Raw genomic sequence first — 27,212 nt, forward strand, 5'->3', positions numbered from 1 at the left:
TTCTCCAACGCTTCTGATTCAACACGCTATTTTTTACCTGAAAGGCCTAAAACGCTGACTCTACTAATGCTGCTAGCTTGTACTCCGTAGTCAATGGGGTGTTGCATAATTATTTAACCACTAACGATAGGACGCAGCGATTGCAGCCAACGGTTGAAATCTGACCGGGATAGCCTGACGGAATTACTACAGGAGCGTAGAATTTGAACGCTTTCTCTTGTTGGAAACCCGCCTACAGTAAAAATGGGAACGCCCGAGACCATAAATGTTGTAGTTGAGGGACCCTGATGCGTGTCATTCTCGCATTATCATAAGTACATGTTCTCATTAGATGTGATAGCTATCACTCCTCAAACTTAACGTCGCCCTTGCTTATGTCTGGGTAGACATCAAATCTCCTTTGATCGTAAACTGGTATCGACTTTCTCATCTCGTCGATAGCCCCCTGGTCCAAATCTGCATACAAGACGTCTTCCGACTCTGCACCCTCGACAAGAATTTCCCCTCTTGGATTTGCAACCAAGCTATGGCCCCAAGCATGGTACGATGCATTCATGTCACGAGCCGGGCTGCAGAGCGCCGTGTATACTTCATTATCCACCGCTCTCGCGCGACCCAGCAGGGACCAATGCAGCGGCCCCGTCGTCGTGTTGAACGCGCCCGGATACACGAGCAAGAAGCACCCATTCCGAGCTGCGATCATCGCCGACTCTGGGAATCGGATGTCGTAACAGATGGCGAGGCCGATCTTCCCATACTCTGGCAGGTCGACAATGGTCAGTTTATTGCCCGCGGAAAGCACCTCGCTCTCTTTGAACCTGATTTTGCCAGGGATATCAATGTCGAAGAGGTGGGTTTTGCGATGCGTGGCGATGAGAGATCCCGTGGGAGAAAATACCAGGGAGGTGTTGAAGTATTGTTTGGTTTCGGGGACGTATTCCGGAATGCTCCCGCCTACTAGATAGGGCCTTGGCTTTCGCCGCGATGGATGATAGGACATGGAATGATGGCGACTGTTCCAGTTGTGGGAGGGGAGGGGGAGGAGGGTTTCGGCGTAATGGGGGAAGTACTGGGTGCCGTAGGGTGAGTTGAAGCATTCCGGCAACACAATCAATGATGCGCCGGCTTTTGCGGCCTCTAGAACCTTTGATCGCGCTCGCGCAAGATTGACAGGTTTGTCGGCACCTGATGCGGACTGTGGTCATTAAACGCTTTGATTAAATGCAATATTGGGTCGGATAAGCATACCTGTTGCTAGTTGCACCAGAGCGAGTTTAAGTGGCTTCTTTAAGATCGCAGACATCATTTCGAGGAAGCGATATTGAATCAAATACGATTTCACGATAGAGGGGTATCGACACGGTAGGTCTAGGTATAGGCGGGAATATCAAGTGGAATGGAGTACAAGTCCACTTGTATGCTCGGCTTCGGCATAACTAACTAACTAGTTCGTGATGACATCGGAGGAAACGCTGAGCCTAATTTCAACGGCCTTCGAGACACTACATATCACTTCGACGTGCTTGTCAAGTGAAGATCAAGCATTATTCTTATGAGCCCGGTCTTTTACTTTCTAAGGTTGAATAACGAGCTGGGCGAGGTGATACGCAGGCTATCCGAGTCCAATGTTGGAACATGGCGATGATATGGCAACGGACTCTGAAAATCTACTGCATGGTAGGCTGTTGTTTGATTTGAGGCGCTTTTTAAGGAAACTCGTATCATTTGTTCCGCTCACAGGCACCAGCTTAGTTACAGCCGTTTTTCGGCCCAGGGAAGATTGATGATTGAGACCGCTCTCAGTGTTCGCCATAGCGGGTCGGCTCCGACGGCTTCTTTATCGTGTCGGAAATATCGGAAGTACCTCCCCAGTCCGGCTCTACGGGCATGTGGGATAGGCAGACTATACAAGGATTTTTGTCCTTTGCAGAGTTGGGGCATAAGGAGAATTCTTATTCTCCAAATCCAGAGCCGGTAGGCACCTGTTAACTAGAGAGGATTGTTGGTTTCGATATTGCAAGTGTTTGGCCTTCATTATTATGGAGTATTTTTAGATGCTGTCACCAGAGTCTCGATCTGCGATTGTCCGGGTAAATTCGATTGGAACAAGGGCCCCTTATCTGACCAGTGACTTTATGCATAACGGTGTTGGGAAGGGTGCATTAGTCAAGCCGGGGGTTTGCCATCGTGCAGGGCATTTGATCTGTGTTTTCATACTCATGCAAACAACGGTCCTGCAGATCTGGGGAGATGCAGGACTGAATCAACCAGAAGTCAAACCAAGTCTTTGTACCCGCACCCGTAAATGTGCTCAAAGCCGTGCATCTGGAGAAGGACAGAGTATTATTCGGTGGGAAGCGGCGCTGTTGGTGCAAACATCGGGCCCCATGTCCATTGGCTGCAGGCATCCTTTGTCCCCTGCTGGCACGCCTACTGGCAGCTGAAATTCTGAATGTGAATGCCTGGAGGCGAAGGGCATTCCGATTGGCAATATTGACCACCAAGAATGATTTGTTTCATATACATTTGGTCGAGAAGCCGCAGACAGGTCAAGTTACATCGAAGGGTCTCAAACATGCCGCCGTTGCGCAGACAAAACAGGCCATCTGCAGGCCCAGTGTTGGCTGTTGGGCCCTACAAAGCGCAACACGGATTGAGGCTAAATACTCATTGTTTGCTGTCCTTTTCATTTTTCTGCTTTTTTTGATATATTACTCTCGTTTTCGTCCGATACCGGTGCCTGCACCGGCTTATGTAATCAAGAGAGTGTGCCAGCCCATACACATGCAGTTCTGATTGGCCACACCCCCCTAAGCCCCGTGCTGATTAAGCCAGATCGTAGGGCTGAGTGCGATCCTGCTGCGCCACAGCTCCAGCCCCACCGCGGCTTGTGCCGGCGTCTCTTTTGGGCCATCGGAACCACCGCCTTTGCCTCTTCAACGCTTCCACATCCCACCCCGGTCGTGGCCAGATTCTTCTCAGCCTTTTTCCCTTCTTTTTTTTCTTTCCGTATGACACCATTGTTGTGAGAAAAGACCCATTCCGTTCCGGCCACCATGTTCGAAGGTTTCTCGTTTCCCTCCCCGTCGTCCGGCGACAGCCTTTGCGTGCCTGGAAACCGTGACGACGAGGGCTTTTTGCACTGTGAGAGCAACTTGGTATCTCCTCTATCTTCACGGTGTCCGTCTCCGCGACTAGGTCCCAGAGATTATTCCGCACGAATCACCAAGCGTTCGCGATCCCCTTTCCGTCGCGGTCCAGCACCTACCTCAATGCCTCCTGGCTACGTGGACCGGCATCGGCTTTCGATCGGATCTCTGACCCGGAAGCTGGATTCTCAGTCACTGGAACATAACGACCTGAGCAGCGATAGTGATGACAGTCGCGGCTACCCGATAACCCCCCGAACTGGCTACCTCGAGCCCAACGCGTCTGCGAATTGGATGGATCGCAAGCCCAGTATCGCGTTTATATCTCCGCAATATGGTGAAAAACGCGACGGATACGCTACATCTCCGTTTGACATCTCGCCGACATCGACACCTCGCTCCTCGTGGGATCGCAGATATTCTCACCCTGTCAATCACACCTCAACGCCCAATACCTCCAGCCCACGGCACGGGAGTATTGAGGCCAGCAAGCATCGTCAGTCCGTAAGCGCTCTCCGATCACAACGCGAAAAGCTGTCGATCCTGCAATGCGCCTCGACATCGGTGGCGGACACAATCCGCCTTGCTCAGATAATCGACGAGGACGAGCGTTTCCGCCATTACACGGATGACAATGTCAACAACGAACAACACCCCAGCTCCCTCCCGCCTTCTCGAACTCCTTCGCGAAGACAGCACAAAAAGCCTGATCTCACAAAAGCTTCCGGTGGTTCGATACTTTCCGCTGCGTCGGCCGGCAAGTCAAAAGTTGACAAGTCGTATGGGCACAGCGATCGAAGAAGCGGGAGGCCGGGCCAAACCGGACTTCGCCGGAAAAGTTTAGTTCTAGCAGCCGTCACAGCCGTTCTTGAAAGCGAATCAGCAGGGAATCACCGAGACTCCGCGACTGACCCTCCAGCATCCGACCAGCTGCAGTCGCTGGAAAACAAACGTCCACTGCCGCTGTCTCAACTTGCGCTTGCGTGACGAGTCTCGCAATAGAGTGTCTACTCCTTGCCTTCTGTTTAGCATCTCATAACCATTTCCTTTTACACATATTGCCCTCCTACACTTATATACCCTCCTCCATAGGTTTTGGGCGGACGAAATTCTGTTATCACTTTCTTCTTTTTTGATATTTTAATGTTTTCTTGTCGCTGGATTTCGGCAGACTGTGGGGTAGATCCCCCCTAAATACATATATTTCTTCGTTCAGTTTCTTGCATCTTTTGGGTGTTTGTGTTGCAATGCTATTTTGGGACGAAGCTTAGACATATGTTTGTAGACAGTTGCACAGCTGTTAATGGTTGACGGCTGTTTTATACTGCGGAATTATCACAAATTCAATCAACCTTACATTCCGTGTGGATGTACTGGATTTCAAAGAATTTTGTCTCCTTGGAGCTATAGGTTCGACATACCCCAGCTCGGATATCCAAGAATTACAACAGTTGATAAAGGAAGGGAATTGGGGAGAAATCCTTAACAGGAGCGCTGTACCACATGTCGCGGCATTCACCTCTAGACCTCCCCAGGCAGTCAGGTTTCTGACAACGGAATGAAACAAATTACCCATCGTGACACTGGTGTTAAAGAGCGCACTACTTATCAAGACAATGGTGGGTTGACAACACGAGCTCGCAGAACCCTATGTTTGTTATTCCAATCCCAACTACAAACGTTTCCAACCTACAATGCGAGGCTAACATCCCGTTCCGTCTCCTTAATGCGGCTCACGAGATAGGGTGGGATCTAAGTCCTGGCAATACACTGTTATATAGGGTCCGCGTGCACGAGAATACGCGAAACTGATCCAAGACTGAGCTAGGGTGGTTTCTTCGAGGTTGGTATTCGGGCTGATATTTGAATTTTAGGGGATCGAACGTCAGCAATCATGGACTGTGAAAAGGACTTCGACTAAGATAATGACTTACAAATATGAAAGGAGATTTGGAGTGTACGTTTCTGCATGATGAGTCCAACCCAACGATGCGAAGAACTCAGTGATAGCTTCGGTATTCTCCATATCTTTCAGTCCCCGGATGGAGAAGTAGGCCTTTGGCACAGGGTCAGGCCTGCCTGGGTGCAGTTCCCAATTCACCACGATCGGATTCAAAGAGTCTGGATCTTTCCAGATGGGATAATCTTCCGACACTTTGCGGTGCCCTTCGGGGATCCTTAGCCGCTTGAATAAGTCTTTCATGAGCTCAAGACCCTCCAAGTGCTCAGGCTCCTTCAGTTTCCCTCCCAGAGTCCAGTGATGCTCAAGCCTCTTCAGGTCAACGTGGGTTTCATAGGCATAAATCTTTATACGACTATGCTCCGGCTCCACTAGATCGAAAGCGACATTCCATGGAGAAGCCGTCGACGAAGCATCTCCCGGTCCACTTGCGATGGATGAAGCAAAAAATTCCTCAATTGCGGACAATCCAGGGAACAGCTGGCCTGTGGGGTCGACAGCGCGCACGGCATCCAAGAAGATCTGGGAGCAAGAGATATTCGTGGCAAAAGATTTCAATGTCGGGAACATATACATCTTGGCCATAATCTGCCCGTTCGCGCCAAAGTCGAGTGCAACCGTCGACTGCACTTCGTAAATCTTGCCTTTGATCAAACCCTTCTTTTGGAGACTCTCTTTCTCCTCGTCAGAGGCTACCATATGCTGCTTCATGGCATCATATATCTTGGTACTATATCCCGCATCACGAAGCGCCGGTTCCAGGGTCTTCAAGATCCGAGTTGGATCAGGCTGGTAACTAGCATCATCGTCCCCGGGTCCCCGGACAATCGGCAAAAAACAGACACGTGGCGTCGATTTAGATCTTTGAAAATTCATGCTCAACTCGAAATCCGGATCTCCACTCGACGGGTTTGGGAACACGCGTTTTGTCCCCAGGGCCGGTGGAAGATGCGGATAAACATGTTCGCGCATAAACGTCAGGTATTCATACTGCTGGTCAACGTCATAGCCTGCGTCTCGGAGCATTCTAGCGAAGATTGGGGCCGTTGCCTTCCACCATTTGGACTGGTTTTCGTCCGGGAAGCAAAACGCTCGGTCTAGGGCCCGATAAGGCTTTGGAAAAAGCCCTTGCTTGGGAGGGATTGCAAGGGCCGGTTTGGTGGTTGGAGCAGAGCTGGTAGCAGCCGCAAATTCCACGGCGGCGGGCATCGTGCTGGCAAGGAAAGGGGACCTGGGTATCACTGTTTGGAACTGCAAATGACTGCCAGTCACTGGGAAGGGGGAAGGTCAACAAGGGAAGCACTTGGGTATAGATACGGAAGCTGGCCTAAGGGCGGGTATTTAAGAGTGAACTTCATATTCAGGCGGGATACAACGGGTTACAAAGGTTGAGAGGGGTTGGTGTGTGTGGATGTTTGCAATCCAACCAGTCTAATACTGCAATATATGGTGTGGGTGACATTCTGCAATGATGTCTGGCATCCCTGAATACTCCACAATAACATCCATGCCTTCGGAGCGGGCTTGACTGTCGTGAATAAAAATGAGCTGTAGCAACTCTCCGGGGCTTGACTTTAGGACCAAGCTGTAGTCAATATTAGACAATCCGGTCCTTGCTTCTGATAATGACAGTCGTGCGTCCGTACAAAGTACACTCAGGGTCATGGTCTATTCAACTACCAATATCCGTATAGAAATCAATATGTTGCTCATGAGACTGGAGTAATCATTGCAACTATTCACTCCCCCGCTAGATCTGCAGTTGATCAGCCCAAGTTCTCAGCCCAAAGTTCCCCTTCGTCATACCAACCTTTTCCCAGAGATCTACAGGTGTTCAATGCAACTAGGATTAGGAATGTGTTGGATCATGCACCCGTGCAGTGCTTCCTTTTTTGTGCTCCGCCTCATCTTGATAGTCAGAATGGTTAATTTCTTTGACAGCAATAGAGCCTAGGAAGAAAGGATAAAGGAGAGGGTAAGCAGGTGGACGGAACGAGTTTTGAACTCCAAAACAATCACTTTTATTTGCCTTATAGGGGGGGTTTCAAGAAAGGAAAATAGTAACATGGTGTGCAATACTCAGCTTTGATTATGGAAGCTATTGGGGGACTCTGACAGATCGTATAACTTCACACAGACGATGATTTGAGGAGACAAGAAAGTTAAGTTACAAAACCATGATTATGAGAGGCAGGATAGCCCATCAGCAAAAACGTTCGATATTAGGTTGCAATAGAAAGAACAGAACACAGGGAGCGGAAATAAAACAAAAGGGGATACTCAATCAAGAAGGGTATTTAGAAAGGTGAAAAACCGGAGGCGACAGTGTGATTTCAAAAAAAATAGTAGGCATAGTAAAACACTGAAGATAATCTTTAACAAAATTGACTAGTGGTTAGAACCGAGCTGATCCCACTTGCAATATGTAAGAAATTATTCCAAGGATCAAACCCGGTGAAACGTCGCCTAAAAGCCAACAAAGTATTAGCACAAATGCACATAGTTAGCAGTGGAAGCAGGGAGACAGAACTCGTCACTTCACCAGAAATTTTGACACCAATCACCCTGACACGACCACAGCAACGACAATCATGGCTGCTAAAAACATGGATGTAGCAATTGCAATGCTCAAACGCCGAGCCAAAAGCTCCTCTTTCTCATGAAACCCATCGATATCACCCTCAGACCTGCGCTGGATTAGAATGTCCGTGGGCCCGGCACCGAATCCAATCATTGCTATGACGATCCACCCCAGTGGCACGGCTAATAAACACCACCCGATAATTTGTCGGCCTAGGCGTCGCTGTTCAACTAGATTACCAGCAGCTGGCCGTCTACGAGCTGGCTCTAGGCGCGGAGCTTCCGGGAATGCAAGATGGTCAAAGTGTGCATTTGCGGGCAGTGTCCATGGCTCATCAACAACGGCGTTGGGGGAGCGAATGGTGGCAGCCCGCGGAGGCGCAGACGTTAAACTATTGTCAATAGGTGGAAGTTGTGGCACCCATGTTGCTCTCGTAGCTCTGGAGGCAGGGCTTGGTTGACAGAAATCCGCTAGCAGAGCAGGATCCATTTGCTCCAACCGCTCCCGCAGGAGTTCGTCTGCGGTTGGCTGCTTTATACCTTGGCGAGTGCTGCTTCGACGACCAATTGTTGGCGTTCGGAGATGAATTGAGCGTGAGGTAAAGATTGATTTGATCGTTCCTTGCCTCTGTATATGGCGTTCGAGCAGGCCTGTGGAGGCAGGGCGAGCGGCGGGTTCATCGTGTGCGTTCGATTCCTGGATTGTAGTAGGCAGAACATTATTTAGTGATTTTCTTTTGTGCGTATTCCCAAGGACGCGATCGCGGGCTGATCGAATTGAGTGATATAGTGAACCGGGAGAGTGCTTGCTGATAGCCGGCACGGGAGGAAGGAGGCGATCGGTTGAAAGAGAGCGTGATGGTACAGCCGAATTCTCTCTGGTGAGCTGACCGTGGCTCGGTGGCTGAATGGGCTGTTCGAAAGGACGAAAACACGGGTGGTAGTTCAAATTTATAGACAAGGGATGCGTACTGATATCATCGTCAGTACTTATCGTTGAAATTTTTGAAACGTTAAGAGAGCTGGCATCTAGAGAGTTGTACAATCCCCCATTTTGAGAATTCCATGCATTGAAATGGTGCAAGGGAGACGCTGCCTCAACGGCACGCTGGGCTGGGTCCTTTGCAACGAACTCAGAAAACCAATGCTGAAAGGAGGCTCTTGCACTCTCTCGGATACTCGAATCGCGTTGAGAATTTCCAAAACCACGGTGGGAAGTGTGTTTGTCTTCTTTGTTGCTAGAGGAAGTCAACTTACTATTGCCAACGCTGGGGAAATAGCCGGCACTATTCCCTGGCTCATCGCCCTGACTAGACGGGCCATGTAGCGAGGGCGGAGTGGAACAGAAGGGATTTGTATGGGCATCACGCAGCGGGGCCGGATGCTGGTATCGATTCGGCAAGGGAGTTGGGCATCGAGACGTGGAAGCGATAAGGGCTGGGACTGGTTTGCTGAATGCATTGAGCCTCGCGCCTTCAGAGTTTCGATAGCTGGTGTTAGGAAGCAAAACATATTGACCGGTACTGGGGTCCTGGTGCCAGTAGTGGGAATAGCGCCCTGCATAAGCTGGAGTTCTGACAGTGTTAGCATTGTAAGAGGAGTTAGCAAGGCCAATTCTGGATGATCTCAGCGGTGGCCCAGTGTGCTCATCAGCATTGGCAAGGCTGCCGAAGCTGGAGCAATCGGCCAAACTGCACTCTGTATCGCCCTGGGCCAGGTTGTTGACAGTTGCACGGGTAAACTGCTGGCTGCCAGCAACAGTTTCCCAGTCACGATCAGCGTCGTCGTCCGCCTCATGAATTCTTTCACTGCCTAGCTGCTCGGCGCGTTGATCTAAGCCTGCACGCATGTTTGTCCTGTTTCCCCCAAAACTGCTTTCATATCTCTTTATTGATGAACGCGTTCCCAGACCACCATAAAGGCATGGATTTCTGGGGCCTTGCTCTGACAGACGTGACGAGGCTGACGAGACTCTCAGGGGGGGAGGAAAAATAGCCGAAGATCCCATGTACTGGCTTAAATGCTGCGTCGATGAGCCTTGGCTGCTTCCCGGGCCCAAATCGATAGGTTCATCACCATCAAACTGGCTATCAGACCTGTCTTGGAAAAGACCTTGTTCAATTTCACGAGATACTGCTGCTGACTGATGAGATAGGAGTTTCATTGTTGTCTGTTCGTTCTTGGGCTCTTCTTCCTGGTTTGATTGGACGTGGACGGTAGAGCAAGGCCGACAAGGAGTACCGTCCCGGTCTATTGCAATCCGGTTGGAACGCGATAACGGTTTGAACGGAGAAAATCGCCGGGAGGATAGCCACTTTCCAGGAGGAATCGGTCGTGAAAAGTTTGGGCTTGATGCCCCGTTCCTCTCGCAGTATAAGCCCGGAGGAGCTAGTTCCTGTGGAACATGTTGTGGGTTATTGAGGGGTGTCGAAGCCTCAACCTGAAGGGAATTGGCAGTTTCCTCGCACCGGGAACTGCCTTCATGCATCTGCGTTTCAGTATCGTGTTCTCCCTGGGTGGCGTTGGTGGGCGGCTCTTCGTCCTCTACGGAATGTTTCTCAATATCAGCACACGATTCGGTTGATTCCAAATCCGAAATTCGCGCGTTTCTTAGCCGTACGTCAAACATATTAAGTCGGTTCTTGATAATGTTATCAATCGTTTTCGGCTTGTCAATGCGATTACGGATGCCGTTCAGGTTTGGCTGGTGCCGGTTAAGGTAGCTACCCAGCACAGGGCTCGAAGAATTGCGTGTTGATAACGAAAGGAGGTTATGCTTAAGGTTGCGTCCAGCAAAAGAGCCTGGCCGGCGTTTGACAAGTTTAGCGGGTTTCCGTGGGAATTCACGACCTTTCTTTGCCCTTAGGGACCAGCCAGTTGACACATGCCGAGCAAGGGTGCATTGATGTGACTTAGAATTGGTCATGTTTGCCAGAGCAGCTGTATCACTGTGTCGACGGCGGTGAAAGGATGCCAAAGGTCGACTTTGCTGGATATCGTTCGCCTTATCCTGTCTCTCGTCTGGCGGCAAGTCGATGGCTGGCGATGGCTGTAACTGTGGGGGGTTCGCCCCGCCGTTGAATCTTGGGAATCTTGAGGTGATGGACGAATGGGCCGTCTCAAGATCGTCGAACAAGGCACGGGATGGAGTTCGTTGCCGCTCCGTATCTACAGACCGTGACCGGGCGCGCGACCGGGCTCCGGATCGATTGGGACTGGCCATGTTTCCTGGGTCGACAAATTTGGCTTGGATGTTTGCGATAGAGGAGCAAGAGTGCGAATATTGTTGCCTTTGAGGATTTAGGATCTCAAAGGAAACGCCTCGATGATGCAGTCTTCTCTGATGGTGAGAAGAAGACGGAACAACTTCAGAGAAGGACTTGTTATGGGAGAAAAGTCTGGCAGGAATCTGCCGGATATGTTTGCAGAACGCGTTCTGACGCGACCTGTTAACATAAATAAACAAGAAAAGGGGCATAAAAGGGAGGGGAAATACTCACTTACCAGCTTGCTGTTCTGGGAATCTGGACGCGTCGCGTTCACGCCAGAAACAAGTCCTAGAGCCTGGGGTTCAGGGAATGTTCCTGCAAAAAGGGCGGATTTCTGCGCAGCACTCGTGGAAACAGGAGTAGCCACACTGTCATCATCGTCCCCGTTCAAGCGAACGGGTATTTTGGCTGACAGTGCTGGCGATGGCAAAGGACTGGGAGATCCGGAATAGACCGAAGCAGTTGATGGGGTGGGAGGAGGTGAAGGAGGAGTGCGAGGCACGCAGCCGGTGCTGAGGTTCAGAGCCTTTGGCTTTCGCTTCAAGCTCCTTGCTGGCGGCGGATCCGTCACCTCTGGACGAGGGCGAGACAGCGATTCACGATATCGATGGAGGGAGAGGTTTCCCGAGACTGGCTTCCCAGGCTCGGCAAGCTGTAGGGAAACGAACAGTGTGGGAGTAGGGCTCAGCGGAGGAGAAAAGGCAGGGGGAGGTGTCTTCCTGGAGTTCAAACGGGGGCGAAGTGGAAGAGGAACGAGGTTGCCGGCCAGAAGAGGAGAGGGAGGAGTGGTGATGGGCTCAGTAGCGGGAGGGAATGGTGCATCTGCCATCATCTGAATGCACGAGTCCCAGTCCTCCAGATAGACCCCCATCCGCTTTCTCCCTGACTCCGCGCTCAGCATTTTTTCCCTTTTCAATTCCAGTAGGTAACATGCAGTTATATCGCTCTCTACAAACCGCATCCCCGGGATTTTGAAAGCCCGTTCTATTCTATCCTCTTATGCAACCTGCAAGCCTTCAAATCTCATGGATATATAGATTCAATATCACGGGTATTGCAAACCAGCCGAGTATCAAGCGGGGAAAAGAAATCCACGAGCAACAACGAAAACACTTTTGATCCGGGTTCCACGAATGAAAAAGCAAGCCACTCTATCCAGGAAATGAATTTCGCAAAGCTAGCCGGAGAGCAGGGGGAGACGGGCGATGGCAACAATCGTATTTTGACTTCCACGAACAATTCCGGAGCCAGAAAACAAGAAAGTCAACAAAGAGAGGCGATTGATCATAAAGCCATAGAGGAACAGAATCAGTGTTTTGCGCAGTAGCCAGCCACTGCGTCCGTCGCCTCTCTATGGGGCCGATGGAGTATGACCAAGGACAAGGAGGACCTGGAGGACAATCGATGACTTCACCATTTTGCTTGGGGTCAAAAGGAAACATGTATTAAATATAGAGCAGTCCCCCAGCGGGAGAATCTGATTCACATGGAAAGAAGACGAGTGCAGTTGATCAAGAGATGGACCAATACGACAGACGGCAGCTCAACGTCCGTCTGCCCTGATCGAATGCAGGAGTGTACACCATCCGCAAATAAAACAAGGCGAGGGCAAAGGTAAAACACCATCCATTCCAAGCTTCAGATCCAAGACCCAGAGCAGCGTTGTGGGTTTGCCTCGAAGGAAAGAAAAAAAAACCCCTTCCATTCCGGCACGGACAGCTGCCAGGCACCGCGCACCATGACTGGCGGAGGGGGAATCAAGGTTATTTGGCCCACGGCGGTCGTCACAAGATGAAGACGTGAAGAAGAGCAACTGGCAGCGCAGCTGGACGACGTGTTGGTCAAAGTGCGAGCCCCAGCCAATGGAAAGGCCAAACAGCACCCTCCATCACGGCCGTCGAATCAACCCCGGCACAAAGGCTCCAGCCCTCGCCAGCCAGTGATCGTGCAGAGGTCGCTAATCCCTCTGGTCGGCTGAGGAGAAGCGATCCGGATCTGAGCGAGTCGTGGCGGGAGTTGGCAGACGTCGCCGGGGCCAATCGAGGCCGTATTCTGCAAGGAACCCGAGTTTGTGGAGAGAGCCGGGTCGCCAGGCCTTGGGGCTGATCCCACCGTGTCGTCCATGCTCGCCGGGAGGGCCTGGCCAGAGACTATCTTCGGTCTTGGGAGCTGCAGAGTTGCGGCATCATGTCGCCTAAGATGCCTGTTGGGGACGAGCACCACTTTGGGCAGCGAAGCAGTAGTTAACTAGTTATCCCGATCGCATCCTGATGATTCTACCCCGTGAAGACCCCAGGGTTTACCGCAAGAATCGACGGAAGCGTACAGCCACAGCGATGTGCCAGGAGGGTTGGACGAGCTGGAAGCCACACAGCAGCAGGTTCAGCATGTGAAATAAGAGACCATTATCAGATGCAAATCTGCAAGACACACTCTGTTGCAGGGGACGTTGTCTTCATCATCGTGCGTGAGGGAGGCTGAGCATTTCTGCAGGCCAGAGTCGAATCCGTCTTTTCTTTTCTGCAAGAACGCCTTGGCCCAGCACAGTACGAGTGTTCCATGTGATGGAACGTGTGGAAGCAGGATGTTCTACAACCCGCAGATGAGATTGAATGACGCCAGTTGACTGCATCGCAGAGCAAAAGAGGTTTGGCCTTTGCCAACCCAGCAGAAGCTGTGCAACCACACAGACCTACCCTGAGCATCAGTTGATCAGGTAACTATATGGGGCATTATCACATCGACAGGATGGATTCTTGCGACTGAAGGTGGCTGGTCATCTCCTTCTTCTCTGTGTCTAATTACACTGTTTGTACCGCGGCATCAATCTCTCCTTTCTAGGTCACTCTTTTGAATCAAAGACGTGCCTACAGATTCTATATCGTGACCAGCCTGTCATGTTAGGTTACAAGAAATCACACAAAGAGACTATGTAGTGTGATGAGCCATCCACATGGAATAGCGTAACTTCAAGGTCCTATAATCCGCTTATCCTGCTCCTTTCTAGTTTGAACTGCCACGGCTTTATGCTCGTGGCTAAAACCTCTCATTCCTCTTTTCGCGGGTTCAATAATCATATCACTTGTCTAATCTTGCATTATCCGCTTCAACCTTTGTCTCAGCGACAGTGTACGGCCACACCTGCAAGATCTGGTCAACCATAGCTTTGTACCCTTCTGGCTTGGGATGGAAAAGCCGTCCATTTTCGGGGCCGAACGGGTCAATCTTTCCAATGGGCCGGCGTAAGATTGGCCTTAGTTTTGGATAATTTGCATGGGTAATGGCAATCGCACAACGCGCTTGGGCATCCCAGTCGCCAACAGCAACTTTCGAATCCTCCTTGCAGGTCTCTGGATCGATCGGATCACCGCCTCTCAAGCGAAACCGCGAGTCAAAGAACCAGGTATCCGGGTCTGTCAATCCCTTGCGAGGACGACAAAACCGATGCGAGTCGAATCTTGGGTCCCAGTTAACCAATATGACTCTTTCGTTCTTTTTCCAGCTAATAATCTGGCCAATTCTGTCGTTGAGCATAGTAGATATCTCGTTTAATTCGCGACGTGTTTTGACGGTCAATTTTGGCTGGTATCCTAACCAGTAACCAAGGCTTTTGGTATTGCATTCTTCTGTGAGCGCCGTGTCGAAGAATTTGCCATATCCGTTCGCGAAGATTCGAAACGATCTTGCAGGATTTTTCCTCAGGATCGCGTCCAAAACCAGGCTATACGTCTGCCAAAACTCCCTGCTCAAGATTCTTGCCCGTGCAACTTTCTTGACCGTTTCACAATTGGGCGATGCAGGTCCATAGAATTGAAACAGGCAGGCGTTGAGAAGATCGAAGAAGCCAATGTCATTGCCACCAATTGATAGCGTGACGAAATCAGCGTCTCTTAAAGCATTGATTTGATCCCAAATGTGCATCGTTTTGCTGGAGCCGCTGAATGTAGTGACTCCCCAGTCCTTCTTCATCACCGCTCCGGTGCAAGCAAGAAACTGCATTGAAAGAGTGTGGCCCCCAAAGATGCCGGAATTATTCAGTTGAACAGGGTAGCTTCCGCTATATCTCCAACATGTTTCGTCAAGCTGTTTTCCGGCGCCTACCCCGGAAGCATATGAATCGCCCAGCGCAGCGAAGCTCTTGATGACAAGCGGAATCTTGGGTGCGATTTGTGGGTGATTTTCGGTTGAATGATTGCGATTATCAACGTCGAGTGCCGCTATACCAACAGCCAAAGCAATAAGCAAGCGTATGATCCTAGAGAAACAACGTGTAACCAGCATGTCTTCTCTGAGCGCATTTAGGCCCCAGCGGTGGAAAAGGGAGAACAAGGTAGATCAGGACATGATGCAGTTGCCGTCAAAACATTCTTTGGAAGCGAGCTGAGACACACGACATCTTTCATCTTGATAATTAGGACACTGCTGGCGTTTCGACTCTTCAATGGGCATGCAGCGAATGTACCATTGAGAGGAAACATGCGGGAATCCAGCTGCAATAGACTCGCAGACAAAAGAGAAGTCTCGATAGGAAAGCCCATCGCGATGCCTTCCTCGGTTCTGGTTCCTTTCAATGACTGGGAAGCAACATGCTCGACCGCAAGAAGCCAGCACGTCAGGCTCAACCAAAGCAAAAGATATTCGGATCTGACTTTCTTCAGCCAGCAAGGTTGTTGCGATGCCCCGGGGAAGCCATTCCTGGGTCCATCAATACGCCTTGGGGTCGCTAACTCGCAGGACACTGTCAGCAATTCAGTAGATCTTGAATCCTTATTATCAAGGCTGGGTGAAGTCTCTCTTGTTTCTAGGGTTTGCTTCAGCAGTACAGTAATGTTATCATCCTGTGGACACGAAGATGTGTTGATGGGGATGGGTATTCAAAACTTCTCTTCATACAAATCCGGCTCGAATTCTCGGAGAGGCTTCCAACCAGGAGGCTTGGTCGAATACTTTGGCAGTTCATAATGCCCTTCGCAGCCTTTTTCAGTGCAATTTGCCAGATTACAGAGCCCAAAACCTTTGCAGTAACAGTGCCTTGCGTCTGGACAAAACACCGCAGGTTTCCCGAAAATCACTAACGCGCAAATGGTTAGAAAGTCTTGACCGGTCCCAAAATGAATGACAGTATTGCTTACTATGCCATGAATACTCCAGGATGCGCCCGCTAATCGAGTCTTCTAAAGGTGTGCGAAGAAGCCAATCTCGATAATGTTCATAGTCGCTACGAGGCCGCGCTCGAACTCTTTCCGCTGACACGGCGAACTGAGCGCAGCAACCAGCAGCTATCACCTCTGGAACATCGCCTTCGCGAACTTTGTCTGGAAACAATTCGGAATACGCTTCCCAAAAGGCCAAACTAGTCTGACGATTTTTATCCGTTTCGTTGATACGTATTTCGGCGGGACAGCCGAGTATCCACGCGCACCGCAAGCTCACATAGCCTTCAGCTAAGACATATGGCATACGAAGGCTAGAAATAACAGTAGCGCCGTCTTTGTTTGGGTCGTCGTTATGCCACTGGTACTGCTGGCCGTGGATAAACACCAAGACGTCTGGCAAGTCATCGTAATGGTCTATCAGATACCTGGGAGCAGCTCAGCATCCGAGATGATCACTCCTGGCTCCGTGCTGGGATACTCACGTCAAGTACACCATCGCCTCTCTGCCTTTGTTTTTGGGCACAGTTAAACTCGCATTTCTATTGTCGACGATGTATCTTGAAACCGGCCAATCCGGCAAACGCTTCCTTACCCAGCCCACATCGTCGTCCTGGACACTTGCGATGATCAAATGCTTCTCTTGACCCTTTTTGGACCACGGGCTGCGAACAATGCCAAATTGCCGCGGCGCATGGAAGTAAATAAGGGTCAAACATAGAAAAAACACTGCTATTGTGAGATGAGAGCGACGTAAGTGATACATTGCTTAGATATGTTTTCTCCGACGGTGAGCAACTGGCAATCCGCGCACACCGTCAGGCATTGTTTGGCATTCGCTTGTAGAGTTATAACCCTTGCAGGACTCTGGAATTGTTGAATCAATGTCTCATTTTCAGGGTATGACAGAAAACGGATCCCTGGAGGAATAACTAATCCCACTTAAGGTCAACCGTTACCCAAAAATTGGCCCTTCACAGAATGAACCAATCTGTGAGCTTGTTATAAACGACCTGAGGCATTCACCAATTCTGAGCCCTAGGTGACTACTAAACTCAGGCTTTTTCACTTAAGCCGGAAGAGTGCGGCTGGTTAACCCTGGAATATATCATTGATGCATAACTAATTCACCCTGGGCGAACCTAGCCCCTTTAAACTAGATTTGAACATTCTATATCTCTCTGTCAACTCAATCTCATATGCCATTCATGGTCTTCGTCATGTTAGGAAAAATGTCACAAAAAAGCAAAACACAATAAACAAATCATACTTATCAACATGAGAAAAATATTTAGGCATGTTAACATGCAGAAAGAGCAGCAAAAAGAAGGAGGATAAACACCGGCTCCAAGTCAGATAGATTGCAAACCTCGACGCCGCCTTGATGAGTAGGATCGAATGCTTGTACTCCAGGCATATGTAGTCGCTCATGCAGGCCAATTTGAAAAAAAAAAGAAAAGGTTGGAAGACATTTGTGTGGTCTCTCTGGTATATATTCAGTACCCCAGCTCAAGGTGTGAGAAAGGAATATTTCAATCGGATGGGACTCATAAGTGTTAGATTGTGTGCTTTTTATATTTCTATGATAAAAAGTCAGCGAATAACCCATAGAGAATGCACGAGTCAAAGGCAAATCAAGAGACTTAAACGTTTCGGAGTGACAAGTACTCACATCTTCGATCCTCCGCCGATTTTCTGGCTCTATGGTATTGTTTGCCCCAAGAAAAGCTCGCGAAACTGCTTTTGATGCGCCAATCGCTGGGCGGAAGACCACAGTTGATGCTCGCCCCATCACCCGCTTTGCCGCTTCAGTGGCGTTGCGACTCTCCATAATTTCCCCAGGAACGGCAACAATAACATCGCGTGTAAAGAGCAAGTCCCGTTCTAAGCTGGCATATGCTCCTCGCAAACCTTGGGCAACTCCAAGTGGTTGATCCGCATACAATGATATCCGTGGTCTCTCGCCTTCATCCAAATGATTATCGTCCCGGCGGCCATCAGAGAGCGGAGACTGGGTTGGTAGGCCTCGGGGTGAACTGAGGAAATCCTCTGCACTCTCGAGTGCCGTTTGAGTCCCGATTGCCAGTTTCGCCCCGAGTTTTAGTAGTTCGCTTGTGGTTGTCTTTGCGAACTGGATTGCACCCTTTTGCACGCTGCGGACGATTCGTCCGTCTTTCTTGTACTCACGCATCGGAACGAGAACAAGATCTTTGACGCCACTGCCAATGTTCACAAGTGATCTAACGGGCGCTATACCCGCCAGGACGGTCGGCAGTTGGTTTGCCTTGATGTCCGGCATCCAGATATCATTAAGCGTTTGGCCAAGTCGATCAAATCCTGAAACCCCATAAACGATGACATGTCGGAGGACCATATCCGCTTCGTCAAGAATAAAGAAATTCATGAACTCGGTAGTCCGGCCCGATCTCAATCCAGCGTAGTCGACTCGTTTTGGCTTGAAATCGAGCCGTACACGAATAGCGTTCACTTCGACACGCTGTAGGAAAGGGATATCTTCTGGAGCTTGGCTAGTGGCGGACTCGTCTTTGAACTCGAAGAACCGGCTCAGAAAATCCAAGGCATCTTGGTCAACATGCAAACGTAACGGGAGAACAGTTGCCTATGAGTACATTAGTACAACCCCTTCTACTGAAACCAATATATATAATTACTTACCTTCAAGACGATTTCCGAGGCTGCAAGGTCCGGTACTGGTTTCACGTTCAAAATCTCTAAATGGACCATGCTGGTACCAATTTCGCGTTCGCCTACATCGTGCATATAGGTTGCGAACTTCTTCCATGTCGAAGTCGGGACGTGATCAAATATCTCCAGGTCTTCTACTCGAACATCTAAAGAACTCTGGGTTTCCCCTGAGCCCGGCGGAAAGACGATCAAATCCGCCGAAATGCCTTTCAATTCAAAGGTCATCTTATGGTGCTTGCTTCTTGCCAAACGCAACTTTTCCCGCTTTGCCCCTGATGTGTTTTGCATTGCAGTGACGGTGGTGCTAGTCGCATAACTCATAGTCTCACTCGCCAAGTCATCGATATTCCGATTGATATCGTGCGAAAGTTCCCGGGGATCCCCATTGGCAGGTATCCCGATGTAGACGGAGTTGAACAAGAAGTCGCCAATCACGGATTCTTCCTCTTCATCAAAATCGGCTGACAGTCTATTTCCAGGTCTCCTCGCAAGCTTTTCTGCTGCTTTCATTTGGACGTCCTTAACAGCTTTTGATATGGTATCCCTTGTGTGCTGCCAGTCATACCCGTCATACAAATTCCATATAACGTGAACATCCCGAACTCTTACTCGAAGTGGACTATCGCGGAATTTAATATCGGTTGCAAGGTTGTAGGTGTTGCGAGTCGAATCCCACCGGTGGGCAGTGCCATTAACTGCCGACTTTTTGGCGAAGTGGTCGTCCTGGAAATCAAGCTTCGGTATGCTAGAAGACATCTGGGCTTCAGAATGGAAGCTGCTGAGCACTTGACTGGCGCCCATGCTACTAAGCCCTCTTTGCTGCTCAGAATCTTCATGGGAAGGGTAAAAGACGCTGACGTATTCGACTTCTTCGGCACCGTCACCATCCACTTCAATCTCATCCTCGGGTGGGGAGGCATCAGAACCCGCATCCGTTGCGAAGGCGTTTCCAGAGAGGGAATTTAGCATGTCCTCGAGTGGCATAATCTCTGTTCGGTATTTTCGCTCAGTACTAGTAGGGCGCGAGAGTGGCGTCAGTCCACCCAGGATGGATATCAACGTCTGGGTGGAGTCGGCACACGTTTCCAAAACAAGTAAATCATCCCGGACCTCGACATCCAATGACTTCTCACCTTCAGCGTCGAGCTGCATTACTTTGACGAGGACCGATGCGGACGAGATATCGCAGACAGGGACGTATCCCATACCCTCCAAACAGTGAATTTGCCCAGCCCTAACTCCGCTAGGGCGCCGGCTCCGGTAGTTTTCCGCTGGCCCAGCACTCCCGACGTCATCAATAAGCATGATAGATGCCTTGCGAATATCGAGTGAAGCTTCGGAGGGCTTGCTTTTATGGAGGGCACCATTGAAAGTTGCACGGGTCAAAATAACAAGAGCTTTGGCTGGCGGCTTGCGAGGATTCAGTCCAACTATGCAGTCTTTCAACCCTACCGATATCTTTGGCGGTGTAGCTAATCTGTGGTTAAATTCTGAGTTGATTGACCCTGGCTCTGAAATTGGGCTGTGTGCATCAAGGTCAGCCAAACTCAGGACAGACTGAGCCATATGAACCGCAACATCTTCACCAATCAATGCTTCGCTCCCTCCAAGAATCGCAGTGACAAACGGAACTGTATATTCCACCCTCAGGTTGTATAGTTTCACTTTGACCGTTGGATCCATATCATCAGCAATGAATCGGACCATAATCATAGGCAAAACGTCTGCTGTTCGCGGCGCTCCGATATCTTCAGGTATAGCTTCGGCGACTAACTCTTCGCTACCATTTCGAACAACCGTAATGGCCGAAATTCGGGTAGCAATGAGTGATGGAAAAGTAACATAAGCTGCTTCAATAGTCTGCGAGATTACGCTTATGTCGCCAACGTCACGGTTCACATGAATTTGTCCTTCGAAATTTTGAATTAGACCAAGAATAAGGAGGCCAGGCCTGTCGTCCTGAGGCAAATATTTTGCAACCGTGGCGAGTTTAGCGAGCTCTGAACTGAGATGGGTCAAGGGTTGCAAAGTTGCAGGGCTAGGGAGGGTGAGATTCGCATGGTCAACCGTTAAACGGATAACAGCACCTTGTCTTCGCTGACGAAACAGAGTATCAAGCATTATATCGTCATCGTTATCATACTTGTCTTTCGATGGCGTTAAAAGCGCAAGCAGCCGGTCTAGATCACTTTCCTGGGGGCCGTATAAGTACATGAATCTTAGATTATCAAGGTCAAAGGAAGCGGATGAATCCGAATGCCCTTGTCTGAGATGAGGCCCGCTAATGGTAGCTTTGTCAATTTGGAGTGCGATATACTCGGGTCTGCTCAATAGTTTCGCTGCAGTGGTCGCGAGCTGAACCGTACAGTGTTCGCCGATAACTCGCAACACAATCCCACCTATGCGACAAGTCACCTTCACCGCGACATTATTTGTCTTCGGTCGTGGAGTTGGAACTGCATCAGCAAAATGTACACCTCGGGGTCGAGGGGGCGGACACGGCTGTCCGCCCTTAACGGTGGACGCAGACGCAATCGAGCTTCCTAATTCGAGTACGGTGCTCAACCCTCCAAACCAGCCTAGCATTTCGTCAAGCTTCTGCAGGTTGAGCGAAACGCACATTGGAAGAGTCGCGGGTTTAATTATGATAGATTCAGCAGACTTAATCATTTGCAACGAGATATCACCGTGTCCAGGGGATCTAATGTCCCTAGTAGATTCACGCATTTTCAATCTCTCGTCGAAAGAAATAATATCCTGTGACATATGCCCAAGGACAAACTTCATGATTTTGAGATGCACCTTTGTCGTGTTTCCAGCGGCCGCAAAGTCAAAGATGATTTTAGACAAGGTCAAATGCAAAATAGTACCTTCGATTGGAATTCCACTCGAAAACTGATACGGCGGTGATGTCGAAATAGGATAAGGATGCGCTGCCACACGCTCCAAAAATTTGAAAGAACAGGAGGCTAGATTCAGACTCACAAACAAAGGCGACGATTCTTCGCCCGTTGGCTCTGATCCTTTGGGGTCACTTTTCGTTGACGCACACACATCAGCAAACTGTTGGCCCATTTTTAACAGGAGCCACCCTGAAGCTATATCAAATTTAGCAGACAACGACGTTACATCTATTTCAACGGCCCGTGCTCTCTGAGAATCTGTTAATCCGTCAAATTCTTCTGATCTTTGACTCCCAGCAGTTTGGCGGGGTAGAGCCGGATGCCGTAGTGATGCAACAGAACTAACAGAGCCTCGTCTGAAGGTACTCTGAGTAGAGCGAAGTCTGGAGTATGGAAGCATATTAGGAGCCATAGAGTCCGCTAAGCTGGACGTTGAATCCGCCATGTGGTCAGTAGGTTTGCTATCAGCGGCAGAACTTGCGGCTTTTGAATCATCCGGGCTATCTATAACGGGTATCCATAATATTGCTTTATCAATGGAAACGAGCTCTTTTGCAACACCAGAGAAGCCACCAGGTGAAGACGAAAGCCCGGCGCTTCTTTCATTTCCTTCTGGTGGGCTTTCAGTAATGTTTTGTAGGCGTACCGGGTCATCAGAGGATTCCCTAGTTTGCTGATTGAAGGTATCACTTGTTGCTTCTTCACCATCTGCCAGCGAAGCTAGATTTGCAGAACCCACCTTTTCTCCGGAGATTTCCTCGGACGTAGAAGATCCCCACGCACCTGGCATGTCGGGACTGGAGTTTGTAGACGCATAACTCATTGCACTCATGTACATACTTTGGGCCTCTTCATGCGTAAAAATTCTGGAAGCAGATAAATCTTCCACTTGGGTAGGTGTATGGCCTGGGGCTGAGGTGGTACCGGATGCTTGTAACCTTGAAACAGGCTCATCAGGGTGGGTAGCGGTTGTGTCGGAATCTTCGTCTAGATCTGTATCTTGAACAGGGGAATTGTCTTCGCGGATTGAATGGTACATATAATGCTCTGGAGAGGAGCCAGGCGATTGGGGAGTCTGCGCACGGGGAGTTTGGGCTTCTCTAACAGGCGTGCTTGGATCCCCTGGTAGAATAGTCGAATCCTCGATATGGTCATCAAATTGAGATTGTAACGCTTCTTCCAAACATACTGGGTTGTCCAAGAAGCGCTCACCATAGTGACTGTCGGACATCTCTGAATAGAATTGATCGTCTCCATCGTCAGATGCTGCATCGGAAAATCTGCCTCCGGTCGAGTACGCTGAGGAATCAAGTTGGCAACTCTCGTTTCCGTACGTGTCATCCGTAAACTGTGAGGAATGCATGGACGGGTCAAGAATTGTCGATTGGGCCATATCTCCACAGGAATCGGAGCTAGACGAGGATGGTTCGGGGGATCGGGTTCGCAAAGGCGTGTGTGAGGGTTTAGAGTGTGTTGTAGACTCGGAGGCGTAGAAGCGGGAGTAGTTGGAAAATACTTCTGCATCCGAAATGATCATAGCATGAATTCCGGCCAGAGACACCTTGCGTTTTCCAATCTTCACGGAAGGATCATCCGAAGCTGATGTAGCAACACCCTCAATAGCGATATCTTGAACGGTGAACAGCCCCGAAACCGCATCTCTTCTTTCGTTCTTGTCGGTTCCATCACGTCCTACTTCCATATCGACCCGCAACGAGACATTGGCAATTTTGAGCTGCAATCGATTGACTACGCCTTTCAGGAATCCAGCCACAAAACTAGGTAACGATACTCCGTCGTGCAAACCGAGCTCTTCTTCACCATCCTCGCTGGGAGAGTCTGAGTTCTGCGTATGCTGTGATTGTGACATCAGTGCAGCTTGTAGCTCCTCCGTCTCTTCTTTCGGCTCTGATTCGAGGAAGGACTGTGCAAGATCTGTTGTTGACGGCAAGGAGCTGTGGCCGCTTTGTTCATCGCCTCCACAAGCCCCGCCACTGCGGCTGGGTGAGCTGGCATTTCGGCCGGATTTATCGGGAGACAGCTTCAGCTGGAGATCTATACCCTCAACCTCGACAATGATCGCACTATTGTAGATATCCGCAGGTATGGTCACACGAACCAGAGATACGTTGGCCTTTGTAAGGACGCATAACGGAGGTAGGTTCAAAGTCGACGATAGCTTCTATAGTCGGCACGCCATAGCGTATTAGCATTTAGAGGTTCTTAGTTGAGCAAGAGGATCAAGACCGCCCGTACCTCTAGTCTTAACCCGATATCCCGCAACTCAAACGTGCTCTTTCTGACCCCAGGCTATACCCAGGCTATCCAAATCTAAGGCATCTGTGTCCACCAGTTCCAGGCGCGACAAAGCATATCTCAAGAGCCGCTTCTGGAAGAATGATGGAAGGAACGCCGACATAATCGTTGAATCAAGAAGTTGTGCGAGCCTGAGGGGCCTATCCAAAGGTGATCATCAAACGGTTTTCATGCCATGGCGATAGTTCCTAGAGGACGGTGTCTGGTTGTATACGGTCGTGTCCCTGCCAGTGAATAGGAAAGGTCAATGTGGTGAGTGGCGTGAACTCCCAAAAAAAAGGCCGGCCGCCGATATGGGATGGGAGCCTTAAGAAGAGTGGGCTACCAATAGAAGGAAATCAGAAAGCACAAAGGGTCTGGTAAGGGACAGCGAAGCCATGGATGGAGAAGAGAGATTTAGGTCTCCCTCTGGTGGGCGTTGCTCTGTTGTTGATGCATGATTTGCGGAACAATCAATGTCACTTACCTTGGGTTCAACCATGCCGGTTAAGCTCAACGCAGTCACGGGATGAAGTCAGTTCAACAAACCAAAGGCCGGATGAAGAGGACGGTTGGGCTGGATGCCTGCGGAATTCAATCATTTCTGACTGCCCTTGGTACCCGGAATCTAAAGCAAACTGTATCTATATAACACCTCGAGATGAGATGGAAATGCCCATGTCATCATTTGGGCGGGACGCTGGGACAGTTCCGCAATCCGATCCCGAACTCTGTTCCTTTTTCCTTTGACATCACCAAACCGTCAAGGGTTCAACGGCGACCATGGGACTTTGATACGATCGAGTTTTGGCTCGCAAATAATCATCTAGCATCGTTTCACTCATGATTCATTCTCTCCGGGGACCTCTGGACCGAATTCCAACACTACCCACTGACAGAACCGTTCAAACTCCACGTTCCAATCCTTGAGCCGAGCAGCCTTCACGCCGCTGCCTGTTATTCCGTCCTTGATATCTTTAAGCCATCCCGCCTGGTTTTGATCCTCGAAACAGCTCCATCGAATGGAATTTTCTGCCATAGTCGCAATCCCGGAAAGTCCGGTGTTCTCGAGTCCGTAGAGGACCTGGCTAAAGTCATGCGTGAGCCCATTCTTGCCACAGCCGAGCGTGGCTGGATCGTCGTTACATAGAGCTACCGGAACTCCTCTAGCTAACAAAGCTGGGAGAGGATGCGCCATGATCGAGCTGGTTAGCCTCAGGATTTCGTTGGAGATGGGACAACACTCGATAAGAATCCTCCTTTCCTTCACCAAGTCAATCAAAAGCGGGTGCTTATAAAGGGAGAAGGCATGCCCTAGTCTCCGAGTGCCTAATAGAATGGCATCATAGAGATTCCGGTCCGTTTCATCACCATCTCCTAAACATTCTCCGGCGTGAAAGAAAAAGGGAATTTCCACCTCTTCAAGAGCACATTGTTTCTTGAACCAGAACAGTAAAGGCACTAGATCAGCAAGGGGCCTGCCCTCGTCTTCTTGTCCAACTAAATCAAATCCTGCAATAAGGTCAGGGAACTCCCTCTTTGTCAGGATGCACTGCTTCATGCTCTCCGCAATCTCCCTATTCGAGTATCTTCGAATGGTGGTCCAGATCATCCTAGCCCCATAAAATCCTTTTCCAGCTTCAGAACTCTTGAACTTCTCGACCTCTTCATCAAAGACTTCAAAAAGCTCGATGTAATCTTCTTCAGCGGTGTCACACTTGTCCCGTCGATATTCAAAGTCAAACGCCAACCGAAATTCAACATATCGGATCCCATCTTCATGAAGCTCGGCCAACATCCGTTGCAAGCAGGCACGGAAGATAGGTTCGTAATACAGAATCGAGTCCACCACTTCGAAAGTTCGTCCAAAGATCTCCCAAATTGCATCTATGCCATGGTGATGATTGAGTGAAGCCTCATAACCAATCGTACATCGGCTTTTTAACCATTCGCGAAACCCTTCTCTGCCCTCGTCAGGAAACGTAGCGGCAACCTCCTGCACAGGCAGAAATGTCAAAGATTGATAATCCCCATCCCAAAGCGTAGGAGACTGGGAACCTGAGGGTGGCGCCGAGAAGTATTTGAATTGTAGCGAGCTGACCTCGAGATCCCTTTTCGACACCAAAGGGCTTGAAGCTGCCATATACATTCCAGGCAGAGACATGACTTGGTCAATAAGAAGGTCCAAGTCAACCATCGCCTCTAAATGCCCATGTAACAACGCGCCTTGATGCCTCGTTAGTTAACCAAGCCGCGCAACCACAAATCAGAGCACAACTCACCTTTCGGCATCCGTTTCATAATCTTCCACAGGTCAGTTTTCTCCATCCGATCTCTCGCCAACCGAAACATCATCCCCGGAAACAAGATCTCATCGCCCAATTCGTTTTTGACATCCCTGGTCCATACATCCCTCAGCTCTTTAGCCCGGATGTATTCGACAATGCGACAAGCCTCCCTCACCACGGGCGACAGGGCATTTCTAAAATGTACGTCTATGTATACATCGTTAGAGACTCGACATCTTGTTAGTTAGATGATTTTTATCAAAAACGTACCGTGTCTCTGTTTTCTTTCCTCTTCAATAAGTGCCTCTCGGCCCTGGAGGTATTTCTGAATAAACGCATCTTCGAAGCGGGGAATGCCCTCTTCGGCTTCCCAGTCATCAGCAACATGGCTTTTAGCTGGCGGCGCCATGGATGTTATTTCTGTGCTATTTGGTTTCTCCTTGCAAAACCGCCGGAGCTGATTTGTTTTATGTTGCTAGTATCTACCTTGTGCCTTTGCACCTGCTTCCACCTGCATCAAGACCAATGACCTCGTATAACTATGATGGATGACTGTAACTTACTTGCCCTATGTCACTTGCCTCACTAGTTAGTTCATTAACTTTAACTACTCCATAAAGATTTCTGTCACATTCACTAACTAGTTACTACTTCATCTATTACAATCTGTCCTTATTGAATTTCTAGTTGATGTAAACATGGCAGATTTTACAACAAAAACGTATTTCAACCGAATCCCAAATAACGGTTCTATCCGCGCCTTCGCTGTAACCTTGAACCCCCCCATATATATGAAGGAAGACGCTCTCGCTCTGGTAATAACTACAAGTCTATACGGATTGGCCTCCAAATGCCGTTCACGCGCATAGTACCTTCAACAAGACGGCCTTATATTTTTGGTCCCTGCGC

General features: G+C 49.5%; 7 protein-coding genes across 7 annotated transcripts; 1 reads left to right on the forward strand and 6 right to left on the reverse strand.

Moving 5' to 3' along the window:
* Nucleotides 1-343: 343 nt before the first annotated feature.
* On the reverse strand, nucleotides 344-1,303 carry UREG_05380 (uncharacterized protein; the record flags this gene model as incomplete). The annotated part of the gene is made up of 2 exons (XM_002584645.1): nucleotides 344-1,185; nucleotides 1,249-1,303. The coding sequence occupies 2 exons, from the start codon at nucleotides 1,301-1,303 to the stop codon at nucleotides 344-346; spliced, it is 897 nt and encodes a 298-aa protein (XP_002584691.1).
* A 1,753-nt stretch (nucleotides 1,304-3,056) lies between these two features.
* Nucleotides 3,057-4,136, forward strand: UREG_05381 (uncharacterized protein; the record flags this gene model as incomplete). Its single annotated transcript, XM_002584646.1, has 1 exon — nucleotides 3,057-4,136. The coding sequence occupies one exon, from the start codon at nucleotides 3,057-3,059 to the stop codon at nucleotides 4,134-4,136; it is 1,080 nt and encodes a 359-aa protein (XP_002584692.1).
* A 736-nt stretch (nucleotides 4,137-4,872) lies between these two features.
* UREG_05382 (uncharacterized protein) lies at nucleotides 4,873-6,318 on the reverse strand (the record flags this gene model as incomplete). The annotated part of the gene is made up of 2 exons (XM_002584647.1): nucleotides 4,873-5,005; nucleotides 5,084-6,318. 2 exons carry the CDS (start codon nucleotides 6,316-6,318, stop codon nucleotides 4,873-4,875), a joined length of 1,368 nt encoding a protein of 455 aa, XP_002584693.1.
* Nucleotides 6,319-7,669: 1,351 nt separating this feature from the next.
* On the reverse strand, nucleotides 7,670-11,859 carry UREG_05383 (uncharacterized protein; the record flags this gene model as incomplete). Its single annotated transcript, XM_002584648.1, has 2 exons — nucleotides 7,670-11,125; nucleotides 11,194-11,859. The coding sequence occupies 2 exons, from the start codon at nucleotides 11,857-11,859 to the stop codon at nucleotides 7,670-7,672; spliced, it is 4,122 nt and encodes a 1,373-aa protein (XP_002584694.1).
* A 2,177-nt stretch (nucleotides 11,860-14,036) lies between these two features.
* UREG_05384 (uncharacterized protein) lies at nucleotides 14,037-15,496 on the reverse strand (the record flags this gene model as incomplete). Its single annotated transcript, XM_002584649.1, has 2 exons — nucleotides 14,037-15,175; nucleotides 15,421-15,496. 2 exons carry the CDS (start codon nucleotides 15,494-15,496, stop codon nucleotides 14,037-14,039), a joined length of 1,215 nt encoding a protein of 404 aa, XP_002584695.1.
* A 2,171-nt stretch (nucleotides 15,497-17,667) lies between these two features.
* UREG_05385 (uncharacterized protein) lies at nucleotides 17,668-24,139 on the reverse strand (the record flags this gene model as incomplete). Its single annotated transcript, XM_002584650.1, has 4 exons — nucleotides 17,668-17,691; nucleotides 17,784-18,731; nucleotides 18,788-23,854; nucleotides 24,011-24,139. 4 exons carry the CDS (start codon nucleotides 24,137-24,139, stop codon nucleotides 17,668-17,670), a joined length of 6,168 nt encoding a protein of 2,055 aa, XP_002584696.1.
* Nucleotides 24,140-24,856: 717 nt separating this feature from the next.
* Nucleotides 24,857-26,712, reverse strand: UREG_05386 (uncharacterized protein; the record flags this gene model as incomplete). The annotated part of the gene is made up of 3 exons (XM_002584651.1): nucleotides 24,857-26,241; nucleotides 26,298-26,510; nucleotides 26,574-26,712. 3 exons carry the CDS (start codon nucleotides 26,710-26,712, stop codon nucleotides 24,857-24,859), a joined length of 1,737 nt encoding a protein of 578 aa, XP_002584697.1.
* Between the last annotated feature and the right edge of the window lie 500 nt (nucleotides 26,713-27,212).

This window comes from Uncinocarpus reesii, genomic scaffold, assembly GCF_000003515.1.
Source record: "Uncinocarpus reesii 1704 scaffold_3 genomic scaffold, whole genome shotgun sequence".
Taxonomy (NCBI): domain Eukaryota; kingdom Fungi; phylum Ascomycota; class Eurotiomycetes; order Onygenales; family Onygenaceae; genus Uncinocarpus; species Uncinocarpus reesii.